This window comes from Dendropsophus ebraccatus, chromosome 7 (assembly GCF_027789765.1).
Source record: "Dendropsophus ebraccatus isolate aDenEbr1 chromosome 7, aDenEbr1.pat, whole genome shotgun sequence".
Classification (NCBI taxonomy): domain Eukaryota; kingdom Metazoa; phylum Chordata; class Amphibia; order Anura; family Hylidae; genus Dendropsophus; species Dendropsophus ebraccatus.
Window position 1 is genome coordinate 143,862 of NC_091460.1, and position 26,387 is coordinate 170,248.

The 26,387-nt window shown below is 46.1% G+C and overlaps 1 protein-coding gene across 1 annotated transcript in view; it reads left to right on the forward strand.

Moving 5' to 3' along the window:
* LOC138797163 (gastrula zinc finger protein XlCGF57.1-like) overlaps window positions 1–12,520 on the forward strand; it is a 58,137-nt gene extending 45,617 nt beyond the window's left edge. Inside the window, exon 8 of the mRNA XM_069976991.1 lies at window positions 11,132–12,520. Coding sequence (XP_069833092.1) covers window positions 11,132–12,399 — 1,268 coding nt within the window. The 3' untranslated portion in view covers window positions 12,400–12,520. The remainder of the gene's footprint in view (window positions 1–11,131) is intronic.
* Window positions 12,521–26,387: the final 13,867 nt, after the last annotated feature.

Below are 26,387 nucleotides of genomic sequence, written 5' to 3' on the forward strand. Positions count from 1 at the left end.
ATAAACAGGGAGCAGGTCATAAAGGAAAGATTGTAATTTCTCCTCTTCTCAAATCCAGTGCTGGCTTTGGCTTCCAAAATCTGTCGGATAAATCTCTCTGTGTAAACGCACCATAACTAACATTGCTCCTCTCCCTTCACATTTTCCATGTCGGATGATATGAGAAAATCACCTGTTCCTCCTCATTGTAGTTACAGCTCTGTAACCTAGGAAACTACATTCCTTCCTCTATAGGCCACACCCCTTCCTGTGTCATCACATGCCCAGCAAGTAGAACGTTGCAGAGACGGAAATCATTGCTGATCTGTGACCCCAGCAGTAAGGTAAGCTTACAGGAGGAGGGGTGTTACATTGTGTTACTATCAGTGTGAGCCCCCAGCAGTAAGGTAAGCTTACAGGAGGAGGGATGTTACATTGTGTTACTATCAGTGTGACCCCAGCAGTAAGGTAAGCTTACAGAAGGAGGGGTGTTACATTGTGTTACTATCAGTGTGACCCCAGCAGTAAGGTAAGCTTACAGGAGGAGGGGTGTTACATTGTGTTACTATCAGTGTGTGACCCCCCAGCAGTAAGGTAAGCTTACAGGAGGAGGGATGTTACATTGTGTTACTATCAGTGTGACCCCAGCAGTAAGGTAAGCTTACAGGAGGAGGGATGTTACATTGTGTTACTATCAGTGTGTGACCCCCCCAGCAGTAAGGTAAGCTTACAGGAGGAGGGATGTTACAGGAGGAGGGATGTTACATTGTGTTACTATCAGTGTGTGACCCCAGCAGTAAGGTAAACTTACAGGAGGAGGGGTGTTACATTGTGTTACTATCAGTGTGACCCCAGCAGTAAGGTAAACTTACAGGAGGAGGGATGTTACATTGTGTTACTATCAGTGTGACCCCAGCAGTAAGGTAAGCTTACAGGAGGAGGGATGTTACATTGTGTTACTATCAGTGTGTGACCCCAGCAGTAAGGTAAGCTTACAGGAGGAGGGATGTTACATTGTGTTACTATCAGTGTGTGACCCCAGCAGTAAGGTAAGCTTACAGGAGGAGGGATGTTACATTGTGTTACTATCAGTGTGACCCCAGCAGTAAGGTAAGCTTACAGGAGGAGGGATGTTACATTGTGTTACTATCAGTGTGTGACCCCAGCAGTAAGGTAAGCTTACAGGAGGAGGGATGTTACATTGTGTTACTATCAGTGTGTGACCCCCCCAGCAGTAAGGTAAGCTTACAGGAGGAGAGATGTTACATTGTGTTACTATCAGTGTGTGACCCCAGCAGTAAGGTAAGCTTACAGGAGGAGGGGTGTTACATTGTGTTACTATCACTGTGTGACCCCAGCAGTAAGGTAAGCATACAGGAAGAGGGGTGTTACATTGTGTTACTATCAGTGTGTGACCCCAGCAGTAAGGTAAGCTTACAGGAGGAGGGATGTTACATTGTGTTACTATCAGTGTGTGACCCCAGCAGTAAGGTAAGCTTACAGGAGGAGGGGTGTTACATTGTGTTACTATCAGTGTGACCCCCCCCCAGCAGTAAGGTAAGCTTACAGGAAGAGGGGTGTTACATTGTGTTACTATCAGTGTGACCCCAGCAGTAAGGTAAGCTTACAGGAGGAGGGATGTTACATTGTGTTACTATCAGTGTGACCCCAGCAGTAAGGTAAGCTTACAGGAGGAGGGATGTTACATTGTGTTACTATCAGTGTGTGACCCCAGCAGTAAGGTAAGCTTACAGGAGGAGGGATGTTACATTGTGTTACTATCAGTGTGACCCCCGCAGCAGTAAGGTAAGCTTACAGGAGGAGGGGTGTTACATTGTGTTACTATCAGTGTGTGACCCCAGCAGTAAGGTAAGCTTACAGGAGGAGGGGTGTTACATTGTGTTACTATCAGTGTGTGACCCCCCAGCAGTAAGGTAAGCTTACAGGGGGAGGGGTGTTACATTGTGTTACTATCAGTGTGACCCCCCAGCAGTAAGGTAAGCTTACAGGAGGAGGGATGTTACATTGTGTTACTATCAGTGTGTGACCCCAGCAGTAAGGTAAGCTTACAGGAGGAGGGGTGTTACATTGTGTAACTATCAGTGTGACCCCCCCCCCCAGCAGTAAGGTAAGCTTACAGGAGGAGGGATGTTACATTGTGTTACTATCAGTGTGTGACCCCAGCAGTAAGGTAAGCTTACAGGAGGAGGGGTGTTACATTGTGTAACTATCAGTGTGACCCCCCCCCCAGCAGTAAGGTAAGCTTACAGGAGGAGGGATGTTACATTGTGTTACTATCAGTGTGTGACCCCAGCAGTAAGGTAAGCTTACAGGAGGAGGGATGTTACATTGTGTTACTATCAGTGTGTGACCCCAGCAGTAAGGTAAGCTTACAGGAGGAGGGATGTTACATTGTGTTACTATCAGTGTGTGACCCCCCCAGCAGTAAGGTAAGCTTACAGGAGGAGGGATGTTACATTGTGTTACTATCAGTGTGACCCCAGCAGTAAGGTAAGCTTACAGGAGGAGGGATGTTACATTGTGTTACTATCAGTGTGTGACCCCAGCAGTAAGGTAAGCTTACAGGAGGAGGGGTGTTACATTGTGTTACATTGTGTTACTATCAGTGTGACCCCCCCCAGCAGTAAGGTAAGCTTACAGGAGGAGGGATGTTACATTGTGTTACTATCAGTGTGACCCCCCAGCAGTAAGGTAAGCTTACAGGAGAAGGGATGTTACATTGTGTTACTATCAGTGTGTGACCCCAGCAGTAAGGTAAGCTTACAGGAGGAGGGATGTTACATTGTGTTACTATCAGTGTGACCCCAGCAGTAAGGTAAGCTTACAGGAGGAGGGATGTTACATTGTGTTACTATCAGTGTGACCCCCCAGCAGTAAGGTAAGCTTACAGGAGGAGGGATGTTACATTGTGTTACTATCAGTGTGTGACCCCAGCAGTAAGGTAAGCTTACAGGAGGAGGGGTGTTACATTGTGTTACTATCAGTGTGCCCCCCCCCCCCAGCAGTAAGGTAAGCTTACAGAAGGAGGGATGTTACATTGTGTTACTATCAGTGTGACCCCCCCCCCAGCAGTAAGGTAAGCTTACAGGAGGAGAGATGTTACATTGTGTTACTATCAGTGTGACCCCCCCCCAGCAGTAAGGTAAGCTTACAGGAGGAGGGATGTTACATTGTGTTACTATCAGTGTGACCCCCCCCCCAGCAGTAAGGTAAGCTTACAGGAGGAGGGATGTTACATTGTGTTGTATGTGAAATAACTTTTTCCTTCCTGTATCAGGACATAAGCGTCTGTACCGGGGGGAGCAGCCACTCATGATGGAGGATCAGCCACCCGGCCTCACATCACAAGGTAAGAGGAGACCTTCCTGATTCTAGAGAGCAGGGGTGAGGGGCCCCTAGATCCTCCCATCCTCCTCCTCCCATCCTCCTCCTCCCATCCTCCTCCTCCCATCCTCCTCCTCCCATCCTCCTCCTCCCATCCTCTTCCTCCCATCCTCTTCCTCCCATCCTCCTCCTCCCCCCCCCCCCCCATCCTCCTCCTGATAAAATGTAGCAGTGTATAATGGATTGGCTCCCTGTGTGTTCCCTACAGATGGAGGCAGTGACAGGAATCCACCAGAGAGGTGTCCCCGTCCTCTGTATTCCCAGGACTGTCCAGAGGGAAATGTCCCAGCAGACAATCAGCAGGTAGATGAGGCTGATGCTATAGCACTATATCTCTATAGCGCCCCCCGGTGCTGGTGGTTGTTGCTCCTGCACTCATAGATGTGATGAGGCTGATAGATACATGTTGCTGGTTTCTTATGTTGATGTGTTAGATTTTCCCTCCTGTCTGCTGGATTGTACTGAATTGTTCTATATGTCCCATCAGGGGGGAGATCAGGTGACTAATATTAAAGTGGAGGATGAAGCAGAAGAAGAGAGGATGAGGGGCGATCCCCCGTGTATGAGTGAGGTGAAGGAGGAGGAGATGCCGGGAGCTGCTATACCAGGTATGGGAGAATGGATGGAGCGGGGGTATATTACACACTCCTCATCCCCCTATATCCTCTAGGATCACAGATTTCTCCTCTCCTGGTAGGTGACACAGTGAGAAGTCTCCGTCCTTTTGATCACTGTGCAGTAATGTTATCAGGGACCTCCACTTTTCTTTCTTTAGCTAATTATAATTATTACCAGTTCAGGACACAGGACATGCAGCTGTTTCCTGGCACTGTCAGCAGTGTGTAGAGCGGCTCTGGACTCGTAAACCTGGTGCGCCCCCCACACACACCACCACCACCACCACCACCTCACTGCTGTCACTAACTGGCAGACGCCGCTATATAATCTGACAGTGGTGTGTACCCTGCATTTTTGTCCTCCAGGGCTGCCTGACATCCAGTATTGTTTCCGCTCGTCTGTTGCAGACGCTTTATGATGGAACAGTGTGATACATATGTTTTGCATTGATTCCTCTAAGCCATGGTATTGCTCACTGGGGAAGGGTGACAGAATTGGGGGGGGGGGGGGCGGTGTTCAGAAAGGGGTCGTGCGGAGAACCCATGCCTGACCTGCCATGCTCCCAGCTGCTATTAGCTGCACCTGCTATTTAGATATTCAAGTGCCTGCAAAATCCCCATCCCTGATGTCTAGTGGAGGGGTTGCCCCCTTGTAATGTGATCGCGGAGCGGCAATCCGTACTTCTGCCTGGACCGGGCCTCAGCATTGCAATGACTTCGATCCAAGCTTGGCATTCGATTGCTCTGGGCTCCAGCAGGCCATAGTAATAGAGCACTGATCTCATGGATCAATGCAGTGTGTATATACTATCTCTATTGGAGATCAGTGCAGTTGTATTAGAAGTCTCCCTGGGGGCTACAAATTACTGTTAAATAAATAAAGTTTTTATTAACAAAAAATTCCATCCCATAATAAAAATTTAAGTCACCCCCCCCCCTTTTTCCCACTTTATAAATATAAAAAAATAAACCTATTTTGTATTGCTGCCTGTGGAATCCCCGAACTATTAAATTATCCCATTCCTGATCTCACATGGTAAACGGTGTAAGCACCAAAAAAAAGGCAAAATTGCTGATTTTTGGTACCATTAGGGTTGGAATGAGGAATCAGTAGTGGCTTCCATTGTGTACAGTTTATACCTTCTCTGGCTGCTGTCAGTGCCCCCTGCACCCTGATACTGCTTCTACTTCCTGTCTGAATCCATGTCAGTGTGCTACAAGTGCCTACAACTCCCAGCATACCACACTGCACTGTCCCCCTCCCCCCCACCTCAGTCACCGCCCACTCTCCGCCCTCTCTCCCTAGTAGGGATTAGCTCCCTGGATCTGTGGCCCGCCCCCATCTTGTGTGCAGCCTGCACTGTAATTGACCCTTTCCTGGCTGTTTGCTGAGGTACCCTGCAGACAAGAAATTCCCCAACACAATCCACCATGGTAGAAGACACACAATGTGATTTTTATCTGAATGTGTACAACAATCATTTTCTACTGAAAGTGATTTTTACATATAACGTAGAGCTAGATATATAAAACAACTACCAAACTACAACCACCATCATGGATGGTCAGCAGTGTGAGATAGCTATTGTAGTTATACAAACTGGAGAGCCATTGCTTGTAGTTTTCCAAGCTTTGATTCTACAGTTTGCGTAAGTACAACCACCATCATCTTCTGATTATAAGGCATGATGGTTGCGTGACTAGTCGTATTTCTTCAAGCTATAATTCCAGAGATAGCAATACTACTACTCCAAGCATTTTAGTCTGTTCATAGTAGGGCTGTAGCGTTGCTAGTTGTAGTCGTATTTCTTCAAGTTGGAATTCCACAACTAGCAAGCCTACAACTACTATTATAAACTGTCAACAGACATAGATGCTGGGAGTAGTAGTATTGTTAACTCTGAAATTGCAGCGTGAAGCAATCCGACTACTGTACTACCACCACCATCATGCCTTATAATCAGGAGTGTGGGTTGTAGTTATGCAATACTACTACTCCAAGCATCCTATAATGAACTGCCAGCCAGCTAGGATGCTTGGAGTAGTAGTTTCACATGAATACACATGTCCTAAAAGGCACAATGATGGTGGTAGTAGTATTTATTAAAGTTGGAATTCCACCACTACAGATCAGTAGAAACAAATGAGCGTATGATCTATACAACTTCTAGGTTCATGTGCTTTGTATTACAGTATAGGGGTCTCCCACTACCCACATTTACAACAAGGGAAGGCAAGAGGGAGTAGTGCAGAGGCTCAGAAGGCTCCATGACAAAATAGAAGTCGTCTCTCCCCAGGCACCTTCATTACTATAACAGTGTCCGGGGCTCCCTGCTCCTGTCAGGTCTCTCTCCCTCACTGTGTCCCTCCTCAGTCCTGTCATCCTCCTGTCAGGTCTCTCTCCCTCACTGTGTCCCTCCTCAGTCCTGTCAGGTCTCTCCCTTCCCCCTATAAGTCTCTGAAGTGCAGTGCTACTTGGCAGCTGCTGTGTGTGCTGCATTATGGAGAAGGCAGACAGAGGTAGGGATGTCACTGGGACCTGTAAGTCATCATCATCACAGTGACATCCCTTCCTCTGTCTGCCTTCTCCATAATGCAGCACACACAGCAGCTGCCAAGTAACACTGCACTTCAGAGACTTATAGGGGGAAGGGAGAGACCTGACAGGACTGAGGAGGGACACAGTGAGGGAGAGAGACACCCTGCAGCAGGCTATGAAGGGGGAAGCCTGCGATCCCGGGGCGGGGGCGGTGCCACACTATAGTGCAGCCAATAGAGAGCGGGGCCGTTACGTCACGGCCCAGGACAGAGGGAGGTGGGCGGAGATGCAGCCAGGGGCGGCCCTACAGAGACATCATCCCAGAGAACACGTCACGGCCCCAAGATGGCGCCCGTGCCGTGACGACAGAGGTTTTGCAAGGACTACAAGACATCCGGCCCTAGTAAGAGTAGAAAAAGAAGCACTTTATATGCATAACTCGTGATTAATGTATATTGTTAATTTGTATAACTTTTTGGGGGCAATTCAATGCTTTAACCCTTTAAGGACGGGGCCCATTTTCGTTTTTACGTTTTCTGTTTTTCCTCCTTGTGTTTAAAAGGCCATAGCACTTGCATTTTTCCACCTAGAAACCCCCATGACCCCTTATTTTTTGCGTCACTAATTGTACTTTGCAATGACGGCTGAATTTTTGCATAAATTACACTGCGAAACCAGAAAAAAATTCGAAGTGTGGTGAAATTGAAAAAAAAAACGCATTTCTTTTATTTGGGGGAAATGTGTTTTTACGCCATTCACCCTGGGGTAAAACTGACTTGTTATGCATGTTCCTCACGTCGTTACGATTAAAACGATATATAACATGTATAACTTATATTGTATCTGATGGCCTGTAAAAAATTCAAACCGTTGTTAACCAATATACGTTCCTTAAAATCGCTCCATTCCCAGGCTTATAGCGCTTTTATCCTTTGGTCTATGGGGCTGTGCGAGGTGTCATTTTTTGCGCCATGATTTGATCTTTCTATCGGTACCTTGATTGCCCATATACGTCTTTTTGATCGCTTTTATTACATTTTTTCTGGATTTGATGCGACCAAAAATGCGCAATTTTGCACTTTGGGATTTTTTTGCGCTGACGCCGTTTACCGTACGAGATCAGGAATGTGATTAATTAATAGTTCGGGCGATTACGCACGCGGCGATAGCAAACATGTTTATTTATTTATTTGTTTACTTTTATTTAAAACCTGGGAAAAGGGGGGTGATTCAGACTTTTATTAGGGGAGGGGGCTTTTTACTATTAACAACACTTTATTTTATTTTTTTACACATATACTAGAAGCCCCCCTGGGGTTAGGGTTATTCCCCCTGGAGTTAGGGTTATTCCCCCCTGGGGTTAGGGTTATTCCCCCTGGAGTTAGGGTTATTCCCCCTGGAGTTAGGGTTATTCCCCCCTGGGGTTAGGGTTATTCCCCCATGGGGTTAGGGTTATTCCCCCTGGGGGACTTCTAGTATATACACTGTGATCTCTCATTGAGATCTCTGCAGCATAGATATGCTGCAGAGATCCATGAGATCGGCACTCGTTTGCTTTCGGCTGCTGCAGCCGGAAGTAAACGAGTGCCGAGCCGAGGACGGCGCCATCTTGGACGCGTCCCCGCCGGCATCAGTAACGGAGATCGCTCCTCCGGGACAAGGTCCCGGAGGAGCGATCTCCCCCACCAGACACCAGGGAAACGTTGCCTCCGGTAATCGGAGGCAGCTGTCAACTTTGACAGCTGCCTCCGATTAGCTAATTAGCGGGCACGGCGATCAGACCGTGCCCGCTAATAGCGGCGGTCCCGGGCTACACGCGGCACCCGGGATCGCGGCACTTCAAAGCGGGGCCGCCGCGCGGCCCCGATTTGAAGTGCAAGTGAGGACATAGGACGTACCGGTACGTCCTATGTCCTTAAGAGGTTAATATTGTTTTTGGCTGGAATACCCCTTTAAATCCAGAGCAATTGTAATAAGTGATCAAAAAGTCTCATATACGCAACAAAGGTACCGATAGAAAGTACAGATCATGGCGCAAAAAATGTCACCTCACACAACCCCATAGACCAAAGGATAACAGCGTTATACAGAGGGAATAGAGCAAAGGATAACAGCGTTATACAGAGGGAATAGAGCACAGGATAACAGCGTTATACAGAGGGAATAGAGCACAGGATAACAGCGTTATACAGAGGGGAATAGAGCAAAGGATAACAGCGTTATACAGAGGGAATAGAGCAAAGGATAACAGCGTTATACAGAGGGAATAGAGCACAGGATAACAGCGTTATACAGAGGGAATAGAGCACAGGATAACAGCGTTATACAGAGGGAATAGAGCACAGGATAACAGCGTTATACAGAGGGGATAGAGCACAGGATAACAGCGTTATACAAAGGGAATAGAGCAAAGGATAACAGCGTTATACAGAGGGAATAGAGCACAGGATAACAGCGTTATACAGAGGGAATAGAGCACAGGATAACAGCGTTATACAGAGGGAATAGAGCAAAGGATAACAGCGTTATACAGAGGGAATAGAGCACAGGATAACAGCGTTATACAGAGGGAATAGAGCACATGATAACAGCGTTATACAGAGGGGAATAGAGCAAAGGATAACAGCGTTATACAGAGGGAATAGAGCAAAGGATAACAGCGTTAGGGTGGTATTACACGGGCCGAGCAGGGCCCGATAATACCTGTAAACGAGCGCCGATCTGCTAGATCGTTGCTCGTTTACTGGCTTTATTACACGGCCCGATAATCGTTTGACAAGAGCTGCAAGGACATCGTTACCAATGTCCTTGCAGCCCTTGCTAAACTGGCATACATTACCCATCCACGTTCCAGGGCTGCTCATGCCGTTCGCTTCTCCCGGGGGCCCCGTGCGCGCTCTAGCTTCACAGTGGCCTGTCAGCTGATTGGCCGCTCAGCCAATCACAGTCCGGGACCGCTGCGGCCTGTGATTGGCTGAGCGGCCTATCTGCTGACAGGCCGCTGTGAAGCTAGAGCGCGCACGGGACCCCGGGAGAAGCGGACGGCAGGAGCAGCCCTGGAACGTGGATGGGTAATGTATATCGTTAGTCGCCGGCCACGCACCGTTATTACACGTAGCGGTGCGCGGTTGGCGCCCGACAAAAATAGGGTCTAACCTATATCAACGATCAGCCGATGATCGTTGTCATCGGCTGATCGTTGCATTTATTACATGGAGCGATAATCGGCCGAATCGGGCCAATTCGGACGATTATCGTTCCGTATAATAGTACCCTTATACAGAGGGAATAGAGCAAAGGATAATAGCGTTATAAGGAGGGGAATAGAGCAAAGGATAACAGCGTTATACAGAGGGAATAGAGCACAGGATAACAGCGTTATAAAGTAAAGTAGAATTGGCTCAGATTCCACCTTTCATTTTCTAAAGCAGCTGTGAAGAATGAAAGGTGGAATCTGATTGGTTGCTAGGGGCAACTCAGCAAGTTCTACTTTACACCATGTTTGATAAATCTCCCCCTTAGTATTTTAAAAAAAGTTTTAATTTTTTAAAGGCTGTTAAATAACCCTGCTCCATCTCCCCCCCCACTTACATTATACATGTGCTTCCACCCCGCTCCATCTCCTCCCCCCTTACACTATACATGTGCTTCCACCCTGCTCCATCTCCTCCCCCCCTTACATTATACATGTGCTTCCACCCCGCTCCATCTCTCCTTACATTATACATGTGCTTCCACCCCGCTCCATCTCCTCCCCCTTACATTATACATGTGCTTCCACCCCGCTCCATCTCCTCCCCCCCTTACATTATACATGTGCTTCCACCCCGCTCCATCTCCTCCCCCCCCTTACATTATACATGTGCTTCCACCCCGCTCCATCTCCTCCCCCCCTTACATTATACATGTGCTTCCACCCCGCTCCATCTCTTTCCCCCCTTACACTATACATGTGCTTCCACCCCGCTCCATCTCTTTCCCCCCTTACATTATACATGTGCTTCCACCCGCTCCATCTCCTCCCCCCTTACACTATACATGTGCTTCCACCCCGCTCCATCTCCTCCCCCCTTACATTATACATGTGCTTCCACCCCGCTCCATCTCCTCCCCCCCCCCCCTTACATTATACATCCACCCGCTCCATCTCCTCCCCCCCCCCCTTACATTATACATGTGCTTCCACCCTGCTCCTATAATGTGCTTCCACCCTGCTCCTTCTCCTCCCCCCTTACATTATACATGTGCTTTCACCCTGCTCCCTCATTTTATAAAACTTCTCTACTTTTTGTGGTTTGAAAAAAAATAACAATTTAATTTTTAACCCTGACAGGAGAGCACGGTTATATCTCTGAGGGAGACTCCATGTTATGTGTGAATTATAAAGAAGAAGCTGAAGCTGTGGAGGAGCGCTCCTCAGGAGAACACCTCCTTATTCTTACTGTAGATGCAGGACTTCACACAGATCTATCATATAATCCTCCTGACCAATCACACAGTGTTACCACAAGGGCGGGTCAGAGAGGGGGGAAAAGGATTCAGTGTGGTGAATGTGGAAAAGGATTCACAAAAAGATCAGCTTATTTTACACACAGAAAGATTCACACAGGAGATAAGCCATATTCATGTTCAGAATGTGGGAAATGTTTCACATATAGATCAAATCTTGCTCTACATGAGAGAAGTCACACAGGTGAGAAGCCATATTCATGTTCAGAATGTGGGAAATGTTTTACAAGTAAATCATATGTGGTTACACATGAAAGAAGTCACACAGGGGAGAAGCCATATTCATGCTCAGAATGTGGGAAATGTTTCACAGGTAGAGCAAGTCTTGTTACACATGAGAGAATTCACAAAGGGGAGAAGCCATATTCATGTTCAGAATGTGGGAAATGTTTCACAGATAGAGCAAATTTTTATAAACATAAGAAAATTCACACAGGAGAGAAACCATATTCATGTTCAGAATGTGGTAAATGTTTTGTACGTAAATCAACTCTTTTTAGACATGAGAGAAGTCACTCAGGGAAGCAGCCATATTCATTTATAAGTAAATCACAGGTTATTGAACATGCAAGAAGTCACACAGAAGAGAAACCATTTTCATGTTCAGAATGTGGGAAATGTTTTATAAGTAAATCACATCTTGTTATACATCACAGAAGTCACACAGGAGAGAAGCCATATTTATGTTCAGAATGTGGGAAATGTTTTATAAGTAAATCTCATCTTAATATACATGAGAGAATTCACATGGGAGAGAAGCCATATTCATGTTCACAATGTGGGAAATGTTTTGTGAGGAGACTTGCTCTTGTTAGACATATGAGAATTCACTCAGGAGAAAAGCCATATTCTTGTTCAGAATGTGGGAAATGTTTTATAGATAACTCAAATCTTGTGCTACATCAGAGAATTCACACAGGAGAGAAGCCATATTCATGTTCAGAATGTGGGAAATGTTTCACAGATAGATCAAATCTTGCTCTACATGAGAGAAGTCACACAGGTGAGAAGCCATATTTATGTTCAGATTGTGGGAAATATTTTACAAGTAAATCAGATCTGGTTAAACATGAAAGAAGTCATACAGGTGAGAAGCCATATTCTTGTTCAGAATGTGGGAAATGTTTTACTAGAAAATCACGTGTTGTTATACATGAAAGAAGTCACACAGGTGAGAAGCCATATCCATGTTCAGAATGTGGTAAATGTTTTACATGTAAATCAGCTCTTGATAGACATGAGAAAAGTCACTCAGGGAAGAAGCCATATTTATGTTCGGAATGTGGGAAATGTTTTTCTGATAAATCCTATCTTGTTAGACATGAGAGAACTCACACTGAGGAGAAGTAGGATTGATGTTTTATATATGGAAAATGTCTTACTAGGAAAATTATATTTTTAAATTCATCAAAGAATTCCCAGGTTATTTCTGGTGAGAAATGCAGTCTGAATAAAAGTTATTCTTAACCTATGTGGTTTGTCAGACATTAACGTCTATGGGAGAAAAATACTTGTTTCTTGGAAACCAAAATTCGACCACTTGGAGGTCACCAAGTCCACAATGACACCTCAGGAAATGATGCCAACATCTCTGGATGCAACTGGGACAGCAGGGGAAGCATGCCTGGCTGCATCTAATACGCCAAAGTCGCAGCATTATGCCACTATCACAGTCTCTTAGCTATACACTCCACACACAATATATCCTCTATGTAACGTGGAAAATACACCAGTAAACCTTCTTTCCCCTATTTTATCATGGACAGAAAGCCACATTGTAAGCCAAAGAAACATTTTCATGCACCCCTTTTAAATTATGTTGCCTATGACAACCACAGATGGTGTGTGTGTGTGTGTGGGGGGGGGGGGGGGGGGATCACACTGCACCCACCACTGACTGTTATTGTGTGTGTGTGTGATGTGGTCAGACACGTTCTACACATAAAGGGTGTGGGTCTCATTGAAACCATGTAAAAACTGAAATTCAATGAAAATTAAAAATTGAATTGGAGTTCATTTGACATAGAAAATTAAAAAAAACAGCCGATAAAGTGACCTTTAGCGACCTGCCAGCTCCTGCCTTTGAAACAGCTACAAAATGAAAGGAAGGTGGAGGACACCCCCAACAAGCAAAATGAGAAAAACAGCATACACCATAATTATACCTTGTCCATAGTCGTCGTATTGGGAAAGAAATGCAAAAGGAACTTTATCCAAAAGTGAAAAAATGTTAGATGTGTTTCACAGCTGCATAAGTAATGGACATACAACTCATATATATAGTAGGGATCTTCCCGGGGGATGGTGTGTTTGGACACAGTTCACAGCAGACTTGGATTTATAAAATAACAGCTTGACGTTTATTTGCAGCATAAACCGTCCAGCAAACAGAAATACAGCAACACCGCGCTTTTAAGAACAAAAACAAATAAAAAGGTCTTGCCCGTCTGGGCGCTTACTAACAGGTTCTCTCACCTATCTGACACTTTATAACAAGGTGTATATTAGCTCCAGCCGTGGCTGCGTTCACAGCTTACCCCAAACACACACAGGCTGTTCACTCCTGGCTGAGAGCAACCACCTGCAGCTCTGCAGAGCTTTTACCCTCTCAGGCTCATTAGGGTCAGAGCTCACCAGACCCCAAAACCCAAACTGGATCGGGGGGAGGGAATGGCAGGTCCCACTACCAAACCTACCTGCCATTCCATGTAAATCCAGGCCTGGCAACAATAAACAATAACTCAGCAGCATAACACTGCTGAGTAATAAATCCCTCCCGGACTTACCATCTCATCCTGTGTAGCAACCTAGGTGAGATATACACCCCCTCGAACACTTCTCCAGTGACATGTCTATATATATATATATATTCCCACATGCCGCCTGACTATCATTGGCTTACATGTGATGTAGTGGGACTGTATTCCCACATACGGCCTATCATTGGCTTACAGTGATGGCCAAAAGTTCTGAGAATGACACAAATCTTCTATTTTCCCATGATCCCCTGCCCTCTGGTTTTTCTGTGTGTTTCTGGTTTTTCTGGAGTTTGGCAGGGCACCCCTTGTGTTTAAATACCAAATTCTCATAGGACACAACAGTGTTTACCAAATTTACCCATTCGGATAACGGGGGCGATCTAGGGTCCATCCACTTGAGTGCAATAGCCTTCCTGGCCATGAACAATGCTTCCTTTAGACAGATCAGCTGATGATGAGTCCATACTTCATCATCCAGGATACCGAGCAAGCATCCTTTGGGCTCTAACTCAATTGGGCATTGCATAACACTACTTAGTAGTTTAATCACATCCTCCCAGAAAGATCGTATGAAGGGACAGTCCCACATCATATGTCTAAAGTCAGAGTGGGGGTGGTGACATCTATGGCACTCTGGTGAAGGATGTCTTCCCATCTTATGTAACCGAACCGGTGTTAAATAACACTGATGGAAAATAAAAAGTTTATTATTGATCGCAGGTGACACATACAGATGGGAGGACAACGCTTCCTTACAGTCATCATCCGACAAGGATGGGATCCATGCTTTCCACTTATCCAGCACGGGGAGTCGGGCAGCTTTTATTACTGCATCCAATAAATACGTATAAAGAGTAGAAATTATTCCACGAGGGCCCTGAGACTTAAAGATACCTATTAAAGGGTACTTAGACATGGGGCGTTTAGGGATATCAAACTGTGCAGTAACAGCATGACGAAGCTGTAGGTACTTATAAAAACACTGTCTAGGAAGGTCATATTTCTCCTGCAGTTGTTGGAAAGTACGAAACCCTCCATCTGCATAGACATCGGTTAAAAAGCTAACTCCGGGCGGAGCGAGCTGCCGATGGAGCCGGACGTGTGAGGCGAGAGCTCCCGCTCCACACAGTATAAGCAGAGACCCTAACATTCCCAGCACCACCGTTTATGGGGAAATTACAGAAAAAACCCTCCCTGACCACCCGGACGACACCCTCCACCCGGCTGCGGTCCTCCACGCTTGACCGGTACCTGCTTAAAGATCCCGGGACTTCTCCTCTCCCCGTCGGGCGGCCCGGTCATCAGCCGCCGAGGAGATCGAGTCGGGCAGGCTCCAGATCTCTCAGTCTCCCGTCCAAGTCCCCACCGAACTCTCAGGGGTCTGAATCGGAGGCGGAGCCAGTGACATTACCGGTGGGTGACTCCATCCAGCCCCCGGCGCAGTATACAGCCCGTCTGCCAGCGCCATCTTGCCACGAGGCACAGCCCGCTACGCAGTCTCTGCCTGCTACCACTTTCTGTCTCCCGTCCGCCTCACCACCAGACGCCCCGGTGCCTGCAACGGAGACAGCAGCCACGGTCTCCCCGCCGGGTGAGCATACACAGCCCCCAGCACAGCAGACAGCCCAGCCGTCAGCGCCATCTTGCCACAGAGCGCGGCCTGCCGCGTGGTCCTGGCCTCCCTCCCCCGCCATCCCGGTGACCCGGTTATAGAGGAGGACATGGATATTACCTTCCAGCATCCCACTAATCCCGGTGGGGTCACGCAGCACAGTGGGACATTCTGCATAGGGGCTGTAATATCCCCTAGCCCTCCATTAACCCCTGCACAACTGTTTGTCCCACACCCCATGGACATGGCTGCAGCTCCTAAACCCCAGAGGGGGGGGGGGGGGAATCATCATCCTGCCCCTGTGTCTGACTGGATGCAGCAAGATCCTGCCTCCTCTAACACAGCCTGCTCCCAGCGTCCTTTATCATTGCCAGGATCTGGTTCCAATGCTGGTGACTCTGACTCTGATTCATGTATGCTAGGGGAGGGCTCCCAAGCCATAGTACGCACCTTGCTTGCCCAACTACCCTCTAAGAATGACTTCTTCTCCTTACTCACTGAAGTTAAGGAAGCTTGCAGGGCAGAAATCTCTGCAGTACGAAAAGATATTCAACACATGACTAACCGAGTGGATTCCCTGGAAGAGGAACATGACTCCACTCGTTCCTATATTGCTCAACTACAACAAACGGTCACCTCACAATCTTCAGCCTTAAGCGAGATGCAACGTCATATAGAGGACCTTGATAATCGTGGTCGCCGCAACAACATACGGGTGCGGGGTCTCCCCGAAGCCACACATGATGAGGACCTCCATTAAACTCTTGAAGCTATTTTTAATAACATTCTGGGTGAACCCTCCTTTCACCATATTAGGTTGGATAGAGCTCACCGAGCCTTAAGGCCGAAATCTACTTCTGGCACTCCTCGGGACGTTATTTGTTGTGTACACGATTTTGCCCTAAAAGAACGGATTATGTCTAAAGCAAGGAACCTCAGGAACTTCGACTTTGATGGCGCCCCGATCCAGCTCTTCCCCGACCTTTCGTGGATTACCTTGCAGAAAAGGCGCCTTCTACGCCCATTGCTGTCAGTGCTTAAGGATCACCAGGTGGCTTATAGGTGGAATTTCCCATTTGCTCTGAATGCTCGTAAAGACGGACGCTCTGCAGTTCTTAGAGATATTGCTGACCTACCCAGTTTCTGCGAGACTCTAGAAATCCCTGCACTGCATATTACTGACTGGACGGTGGCTCCTCCACCTCCGCCGCCTCCTCCAGTCTGGCAACAGGTTTCCCAGAAGAGACGCCGAAAGGGCCCGCAAGGACCATCGCCTGCATCCTCCTCGAGATCCTCACCTCGTCCTCCAACCTGAGCCGTGGGCTCCTGTGATGGCTGATGTTCTGACAATAACTTGTTTCCCCAACATTAGCTAGGGTTCTCTTTTCTACTATCTTTATAGTTATGTCTTGCTACACTTTCTCTATATACTCTCACTTATTTTACTCTACATATTACTGTGTGGACCAGTCTCTTGTTCTGGTCTTTGCCTATGTTCTCTCTCATCTTGACTCTGTCCTGCCTCTTCCTCCCCCTGCGGGACTCAATTTCTGTATTTGAAGCTCAGATTGATCTGCATATTATGTGTGTTGATCTGCCTCTCCCAGTTCGTAGTCCTCACCCATACTACGGTAGCATGGGTTTACGGCCATGTGCCACAGTGCTAACTTATGTCTCTTTGTGTAGTTTGTTTTGTCCATGTCTTCCCCCCTCCTTCCCCCTCCCCTCTTTCCACAGTTTGTCTCCTGGTTCTTTTAGATCGAGCATGGGTGAGCTGTCATCAGGGGCTGGCTGGCAAATTTTAGCCTGGGGGGCAAGCACACAGCACTGGCCCATGAGTAGCCGCCTCGTGGCCCATCCTTCAAGGACCACTCTAGGCCCTCACTTATTACGCTCCCCACATCAGTGCAGGGAAGGTAGATGCCACCCACTCCAATACTTTCTCCAGTAGCACTGTTCTCACACTTCGGATAACACATTCGGCCCTTCCAGTAATTTGTAAACAGGGAATTCCTACTGCTCGCTGTGACGGGGTCGGGGATCTCTTTACTGTATAAGTATATGGGACGGCTCAGCGTTGACACGGAACCATCCCATAGACTTACATTGACAAGGTGACTTCTGGCCCCTTCACACAGAGCAGTAGGAATTCCCTGTCACAAATGACCAGAAGGGAAGGAGACGTTACCCCAATGGTTGGAACATCGCCGCTGGCAGAAGTACAGGCCTGGGGTGCCATCTACCGTCGCTGCACTGAAGTGGGGAGGGTAATAATAGGTAAGGGCTGGAGTGCTCCTTAAAGGGAACCAATTAGCACAATTGTGGTGATATGGTTTTCCGCTGCACAGTATAGATATACTATGCAGCTCCCCGAGGCTACCAGCCACTGAGTATAAGATGGTGGGAAAGCTGGGTGACCTCCATCTTACTGAGTATAAGATTGTGGGAAAGCTGGGTGACCATAATATACTGAGTATAAAATGGTGGGAAAGCTGGGTGACCATATTATACTGAGTGAAAGATATTGGGGAAGCTGGGTGACCTCCATTTTACTGACTACAAGATGCTGGGAAAGCTGGGTGACCTCCAACATACTGACTACTATATAATATGCTCCAAAATACCCTACAAACTGTGTATATTGTTCTGTATGAGTGCGTATTGTTCTGTATGGGTGTATATTGTTCTGTATGAGTGCGTATTGTTCTGTATGGGTGTATATTGTTCTGTATGAGTGCGTATTGTTCTGTATGAGTGCGTATCGTTCTGTATGGGTGTATATTGCACTGTATGGTTCTGTATGGGTGTATATTGTTCTGTATGGTTCTGTATGGGTGTGTATTGTTCTGTATGGGTGTATATTGCACTGTATGGTTCTGTATGGGTGTATATTGTACTGTATGGTTCTGTATGGGTGTATATTGTACTGTATGGTTCTGTATGGGTGTATATTGTTCTGTATGGTTCTGTATAAGTGTGTATTGTTCTGTATGGGTGTATATTGCACTGTATGGTTCTGTTTGGGTGTATATTGCACTGTATGGTTCTGTATGGGTGTATATTGTACTGTATGGTTCTGTATGGGTGTATATTGTACTGTATGGGTGTATATTGTACTGTATGGTTCTGTATGGGTGTATATTGTTCTGTATGGTTCTGTATGGGTGTGTATTGTTCTGTATGGGTGTATATTGCACTGTATGGTTCTGTATGGGTGTATATTGTACTGTATGGTTCTGTATGGGTGTATATTGTTCTGTATGGTTCTGTATGGGTTTGTATTATTCTGTATGGGTGTATATTGCACTGTATGGTTCTGTATGGGTGTATATTGTTCTGTATGGTTCTGTATTGTTCTGTATGGGTGTATATTGCACTGTATGGTTCTGTATGGGTGTATATTGTTCTGTATGGTTCTGTATGGGTGTGTATTGTTCTGTATGGGTGTATATTGCACTGTATGGTTCTGTATGGGTGTATATTGTACTGTATGGTTCTGTATGGGTGTATATTGTTCTGTATGGGTATATATTGTTCTGTATGGGTGCATATTGTTCTGTATGAGTACGTATTGTTTTGTATGGGTGTATATTGCACTGTATGGTTCTGTATGGGTGCATATTGTTCTGTATGGTTCTGTATGGGTGTGTATTGTTCTGTATGGGTGTATATTGCACTGTATGGTTCTGTATGGGTGTATATTGCACTGTATGGTTCTGTATGGGTGTATATTGTTCTGTGTGGTTCTGTATGGGTGTGTATTGTTCTGTATGGGTGTATATTGCACTGTATGGTTCTGTATGGGTGTATATTGTACTGTATGGTTCTGTATGGGTGTATATTGTTCTGTATGGGTGTGTATTGTTCTGTATGGGTGTATATTGCACTGTATGGTTCTGTATGGGTGTATATTGTTCTGAATGGTTCTGTATTGTTCTGTATGGGTGTATATTGCACTGTATGGTTCTGTATGGGTGTATATTGTTCTGTATGGTTCTGTATGGGTGTGTATTGTTCTGTATGGGTGTATATTGCACTGTATGGTTCTGTATGGGTGTATATTGTACTGTATGGTTCTGTATGGGTGTATATTGTTCTGTATGGGTATATATTGTTCTGTATGGGTGCATATTGTTCTGTATGAGTACGTATTGTTTTGTATGGGTGTATATTGCACTGTATGGTTCTGTATGGGTGTATATTGTTCTGTATGGGTGTATATTGTTCTGTATGGGTGCATATTGTTCTGTATGAGTGCGTATTGTTCTGTATGGGTGTATATTGTACTGTATGGTTCTGTATGGGTGTGTATTGTACTGTATGGGTGTATATTGTGCTGTATGGGTGTATATTGTGCTGTATGGGTGTATATTGTACTGTATGGTTCTGTATGGGTGTATATTGTTCTGTATAGGTGTATATTGTACTGTATGGTTCTGTATAGGTGTACTGTATATTGTTCTGTATGGTTCTGTATGGGTGCGTATTGTTCTGTATGGGTGTATATTGTTCTGTATGGGTGTATATTGTACTGTATGGTTCTGTATGAGTGTAAATTGTTCTGTATGGGTGTATATTGTTCTGTATTGGTGTATATTGTTCTGTATGAGTGTATATTGTTCTGTATGGTTCTGTATGGGTGTATATTGTTCTGTATGGTTCTGTATGGGTGAGTATTGTTCTGTATGTGTGTATATTGTACTGTATGGGTGTATATTGCACTGTATGGTTCTGTATGGGTGTATATTGTTCTGTATTGGTGTATATTGTTCTGTATGGGTGTATATTGTTCTGTATGGTTCTGTATGGGTGTGTATTGTTCTGTATGGGTGTATATTGCACTGTATGGTTCTGTATGGGTGTATATTGTACTGTATGGTTCTGTATGGGTGCATATTGTTCTGTATTGTTCTGTATGGGTGTATATTGCACTGTATGGTTCTGTATGGGTGTATATTGTACTGTATGGTTCTGTATGGGTGTATATTGTTCTGTATGGTTCTGTATGGGTGTGTATTGTTCTGTATGGGTGTATATTGCACTGTATGGTTCTGTATGGGTGTATATTGTACTGTATGGTTCTGTATGGGTGTATATTGTTCTGTATGGTTCTGTATGGGTGTGTATTGTTCTGTATGGGTGTATATTGCACTGTATGGTTCTGTATGGGTGTATATTGCACTGTATGGTTCTGTATGGGTGTATATTGTTCTGTATGGTTCTGTATGGGTGTGTATTGTTCTGTATGGGTGTATATTGCACTGTATGGTTCTGTATGGGTGTATATTGTACTGTATGGTTCTGTATGGGTGTATATTGTTCTGTATGGGTGTGTATTGTTCTGTATGGGTGTATATTGCACTGTATGGTTCTGTATGGGTGTATATTGTTCTGTATGGTTCTGTATTGTTCTGTGTTGGTGTATATTGCACTGTATGGTTCTGTATGGGTGTATATTGTTCTGTATGGTTCTGTATGGGTGTGTATTGTTCTGTATGGGTGTATATTGCACTGTATGGTTCTGTATGGGTGTATATTGTTTTGTATGGGTATATATTGTTCTGTATGGGTGCATATTGTTCTGTATGAGTACGTATTGTTTTGTATGGGTGTATATTGCACTGTATGGTTCTGTATGGGTGCATATTGTTCTGTATGGGTGTATATTGTTCTGTATGGGTGTATATTGTTCTGTATGGGTGCATATTGTTCTGTATGAGTGCGTATTGTTCTGTATGGGTGTATATTGTTCTGTATGGGTGCATATTGTTCTGTATAAGTGCGTATTGTTCTGTATGGGTGTATATTGTACTGTATGGTTCTGTATGGGTGTGTATTGTACTGTATGGGTGTATATTGTGCTGTATGGGTGTATATTGTGCTGTATGGGTGTATATTGTACTGTATGGTTCTGTATGGGTGTATATTGTTCTGTATGGGTGTATATTGTTCTGTATAGGTGTATATTGTACTGTATGGTTCTGTATAGGTGTACTGTATATTGTTCTGTATGGTTTTGTATAGGTGTATATTGTTCTGTATTGGTGTATATTGTTCTGTATGGGTGTATATTGTTCTGTATGGTTCTGTATGGGTGCGTATTGTTCTGTATGGGTGTATATTGTTCTGTATGGGTGTATATTGTACTGTATGGTTCTGTATGAGTGTAAATTGTTCTGTATGGGTGTATATTGTTCTGTATTGGTGTATATTGTTCTGTATGAGTGTATGTTGTTCTGTATGGTTCTGTATGGGTGTATATTGTTCTGTATGGTTCTGTATGGGTGAGTATTGTTCTGTATGTGTGTATATTGTACTGTATGGGTGTATATTGCACTGTATGGTTCTGTATGGGTGTATATTGTTCTGTATTGGTGTATATTGTTCTGTATGGGTGTATATTGTTCTGTATGGTTCTGTTTGAGTGTAAATTGTTCTGTATGGGTGTATATTGTTCTGTATGAGTGTATATTGTACTGTATGGTTCTGTATGGGTGTATATTGTACTGTATGGTTCTGTATTGGTGTATATTGTTCTGTATGGGTGTATATTGTTCTGTATGGTTCTGTACAGGTGTATATTGTTCTGTATGGGTGTATATTGTACTGTATGTTCTGTATGGGTGTATATTGTACTGTATGTTCTGTATGGGTGTATATGGTTCTGTATGAGTGTAAATTGTTCTGTATGGGTGTATATTGTTCTGTATGGGTGTATATTGTTCTGTATGGTTGTATATTGTTCTGTATAGGTGTATATTCTTCTGTATAGGTGTATATTGTTCTGTATGGTTCTGTTTGAGTGCGTATTGTTCTGTATGAGTGCGTATTGTTCTGTATGGGTGTATATTGTTCTGTATGGGTGCGTATTGTTCTGTATGGGTGCGTATTCTGTATGGGTGCGTATTGTTCTGTATGGGTGCGTATTGTTCTGTATGGGTGCGTATTGTTCTGTATGGGTGCGTATTGTTCTGTATAGGTGTATATTGTTCTGCATAGGTGTATATTGTTCTGTATGGTTCTGTATGAGTGCGTATTGTTCTGTATGGTTCTGTATGGGTGTGTATTGTTCTGTATGGGTGTATATTGTTCTGTATGAGTGCGTATTGTTCTGTATGGGTGTATATTGTTCTGTATGAGTGCGTATTATTCTGTATGGGTGTATATTGTTCTGTATGGGTGCGTATTGTTCTGTATGGGTGTATATTGTTCTGTATGGGTGCGTATTGTTCTGTATGGGTGCGTATTGTTCTGTATGGGTGCGTATTGTTCTGTATGGTTCTGTATGACCGTATATTGTTCTCTATGAGTGTGTATCATTCTGTGTGTGGGGGCACAGCAGTCTGAAATGTGTGTGTGTGGGGGGGGGAGGGGGGGGGCAAAGCAGCCTGAAAAGGGGGGGGACCGCAGCCTGAAGGGGGGGGGACCGCAGCGTGAAGAGGGGGCACAGCAGCCTAAAAGGGGGGGGAGGGGCACAGCAGCCTGAAGGGGGGGCACAGCAGCCTGAAGGGGGGACACAGCAGCCTGAAAGGGGGGGGGGGGGAGAGGCAAAGCAGCCTGAAAAGGAGAACACAGCAGTCTGGGGGGAAGGCTCACACAGCAGCCTTAGGAGGTACATATCAACTACAGGTGCAGAGGGGCAATGCAGCCTGTGGAAGAGGGTGCAGCTATAGGGGGTAAAGGGCAGCAGGTACAGGGGGTTGGGGGAACAGATGCTAGTGTGTGTTTGCCTCTGTCAGCCCAGCCCAGCAGACAGCCCTCTCCTCTCTGTCCCGACCTCCCTCCTATCTACAACCCAAAGTACCTGCATTTATAGCTGCTGAGCAGAGAGCAGGACACGAGGGGGATGGTCAGGGAGCAGGAGCCTGGAGCTGGAGGACGCTGTGTAGCTGGAGGTTAGCAGCAGCCTCCTCCTCTCCACACTGTGTAATACAGGAAGTCCCGGGCCAGGAGGAACATGGGACGGTACACAGGGGGCGGGGCTTAACGGGGGCGGGGAGCAGCTTCAGCTGCCACTAGCATCACAGAGCGGCCCTGCAGCACAGGCAGAGATGAGAGCGCTGGGGCGGTAAGCAGCCTCAGTGCGGCCCTGTAATGTACTGGGGAAGGCCGGCCCGGGGGGCAGATGCCACCCTGCCCCCCGGCCCAGCCCGCCCCTGGCTGTCATGGACTCGGCCGGTGTGGAACGGTGACCATACCGAACTAAGTGAGTATATACATTCTATAGGTTCTCTTCTTATTTGCCCTAATGGTTAAGTGTATTTCTCTTAATGTTAATGGCCTCAATTCTGATGTCAAAAGAAGTCTGGCACTGAGAGAATTGAGATCATTACAGGCTGATGTAGCGTTTCTTCAGGAGACGCATTTTGATACATCTGCTACCTTCCGGTTTGCCCGTCACTCCTTCCCCCAAGCCTACTCGTCCTCTTCGGGTCATAAGCGTGCTGGTGTCGCCATACTCATCTCCCGTCATTGCCCCCTGCAGGTTACTTCGTCCTACTCAGATCCTGGGGAGCGGTTTGTCATAGTGGAGGGTTCTTTACAGGGTAACCCACTTATCTTATGTAATGTCTACGCGTCCAATTCCTCCCAAATTCCTTTTCTCCGTAGGGTCCTCAAGCGTTTGGCAGCGTATCCAGCTGCGCCCCGAATTTTGGGGGGAGATTTTAACCTTCTCTTTTCAGGCACTCTAGATAGACAGTCGGCCGCCGGACAACCCCTGGCTCCTAGCTTGTTACGATTCTCCACCGAGTTTCGCAAACTTATCCGCCAATACCAACTCTATGATTTATGGCGTATTGGACACCCTACAGAGAAAATGTTTACATTCTATTCCCACCCACACAAACCGCACACCCATATAGACTATTTATTTGGCAATATCCCCACGGTCCGCCTCCTACGGGACACTACTATCGAACAGATCTCCTGGTCTGACCATGGCCCGATCACAGCCTCGCTGGCTTCGCTAACCACTCCTATACGTCAATGCCACTGGCGTCTTAATGAGTCGCTATTGAAACACCAGGTTACGAGAGATTCTATCAAAGAATGTATCTCTAGATATTTCCTAGAAAATGAGGGAACAGTAGACTTTCGTTCCCTGTTGTGGGAGGCTCACAAGGCTGTGATTCGAGGGCATTGCATTTCCATAAGCTCCAAACAAAAACTGGACAACTTAGCCAGAATTGTTGAGACTAAAGCTAATATCCGTAAATTGGAACAACAATTTGCTATCCAGGCAACCTCGGGGGTCCTGCGCAGACTGGTAGCCGCCAGAGCCCAGCTTAAGGACTTGCTACTACACAAAGTGGAGCGCTCGCTGCTGTATTCTAGGCAGCGCTTCTATGAAAAAGGAAACAAGGCTCACACGCTTCTGGCCCGGATGCTTAGAGATCGGGTGGCGGCACAGTCTCCACAGGCCCTGAAGGACCATTTAGGTACTACTAAATTTCACCCCAAGGACATAGCCTCGATCTTTCTTAAGTACTTCTCTTGGCTGTATTCTCTTCCCTGGTCCCTACCCTTGGACCCGGGGGCTCGCACCCGGAAACTGAGGAACTTCCTGGAGTCCTGTAATCTGCCCACTTTAACTGCGGAGGCCTTGGAGTCCCTGAATGCCCCCATCTCGGCTGAGGAACTTCAGGAGGTTCTTAAATTCTTGCCGGCTGGAAAGTCCCCAGGTCCCGATGGTTTTACTTATCTCTACTATAAAACTTTTGCTCTTGAACTTTCTCCTAAGCTACTTGATCTCTTCAACTCTTTTCTCACCGGGGAGGCTGTTCCCTCTTCCATGCTCCACTCTTTTATCACACTCATTCCTAAACCTCATGAGGACCCGCTTGAGTGCTCAAACTATAGGCCGATAGCGCTGCTTAATGCAGACCTTAAACTTTTCACCACAATATTGGCCAATGGCTTGGGCTTCTGGCTACCCTCCCTAATAGACAAGGATCAGGTTGGCTTTGTTCTGGGGCGGCAGGGAGGTGACAACACCAGAAGGGCTATAGATATTATAGACGCAGTGAATAAACAATCAGACCAGGCTCTCTTACTTAGTTTGGATGCTGAAAAAGCTTTCGACCGCCTGGGTTGGCCTTTCCTATTTGAAACACTGAGGACTTATGGGGTGTCGGGCCCTTTTTTGACAGCGATTGGGAGTCTTTATTCCAATCCCACTGCGGCTATAAAACTGCCTCACCAGTTATCGGAGCGATATACCCCGCACAATGGCACCCGCCAGGGCTGTCCGCTGTCTCCCCTGCTTTTTGTCATGTGCATTGAGCCCCTGGCGGCGGCCATTAGGTTGAACCCGGACATTAGGGGGGGTAAACATCCGAGGTCGAGAGTTCAAAGTCATGCCCTTTGCGGACGATGTCCTCCTCACCCTTTCAGAGCCCCTTACTTCCCTGCCAAACCTGCAAGGTCTCCTGACTGCTTTTGGGGAGTTATCGGGGTATAAGGTAAATGCCACAAAAACTGAAGCAATGGCCCTAAACGTCCCGGACAAGTTCAAAGCCCACCTCAAGACTACTTTCAATTATAAGTGGACCACGGACCATATCAAATATTTGGGGATCCGCCTCACACCTACATACCCATCGCTATATATTGCCAACTTTGTCCCTCTATTTCGGGAAATCAGGGCGCTGCTATCCAAGTGGAAATCGCATTATATTTCCTTTTTGGGCCGCATCGCCTCGGTCAAAATTACCATATTGCCAAAAATCCTGTATTGTTTGGAGACACTCCCTGTGAGGGTCCCAGTGAAAGAAATTAAGTCTATTCAAACTGCTATATTCCGATTCATATGGGGGGGAAAGAGGCACAGGATCCCCAAATCGGTGATGATGAGTGGGAAGTCTCGGGGTGGTATGGCGACACCAAATCTGCTGCATTACTATTGGGCGGCCCATCTCCGTCATATCCCTTGCTGGGTGATGCACCACGCCTATAAAAAATGGACC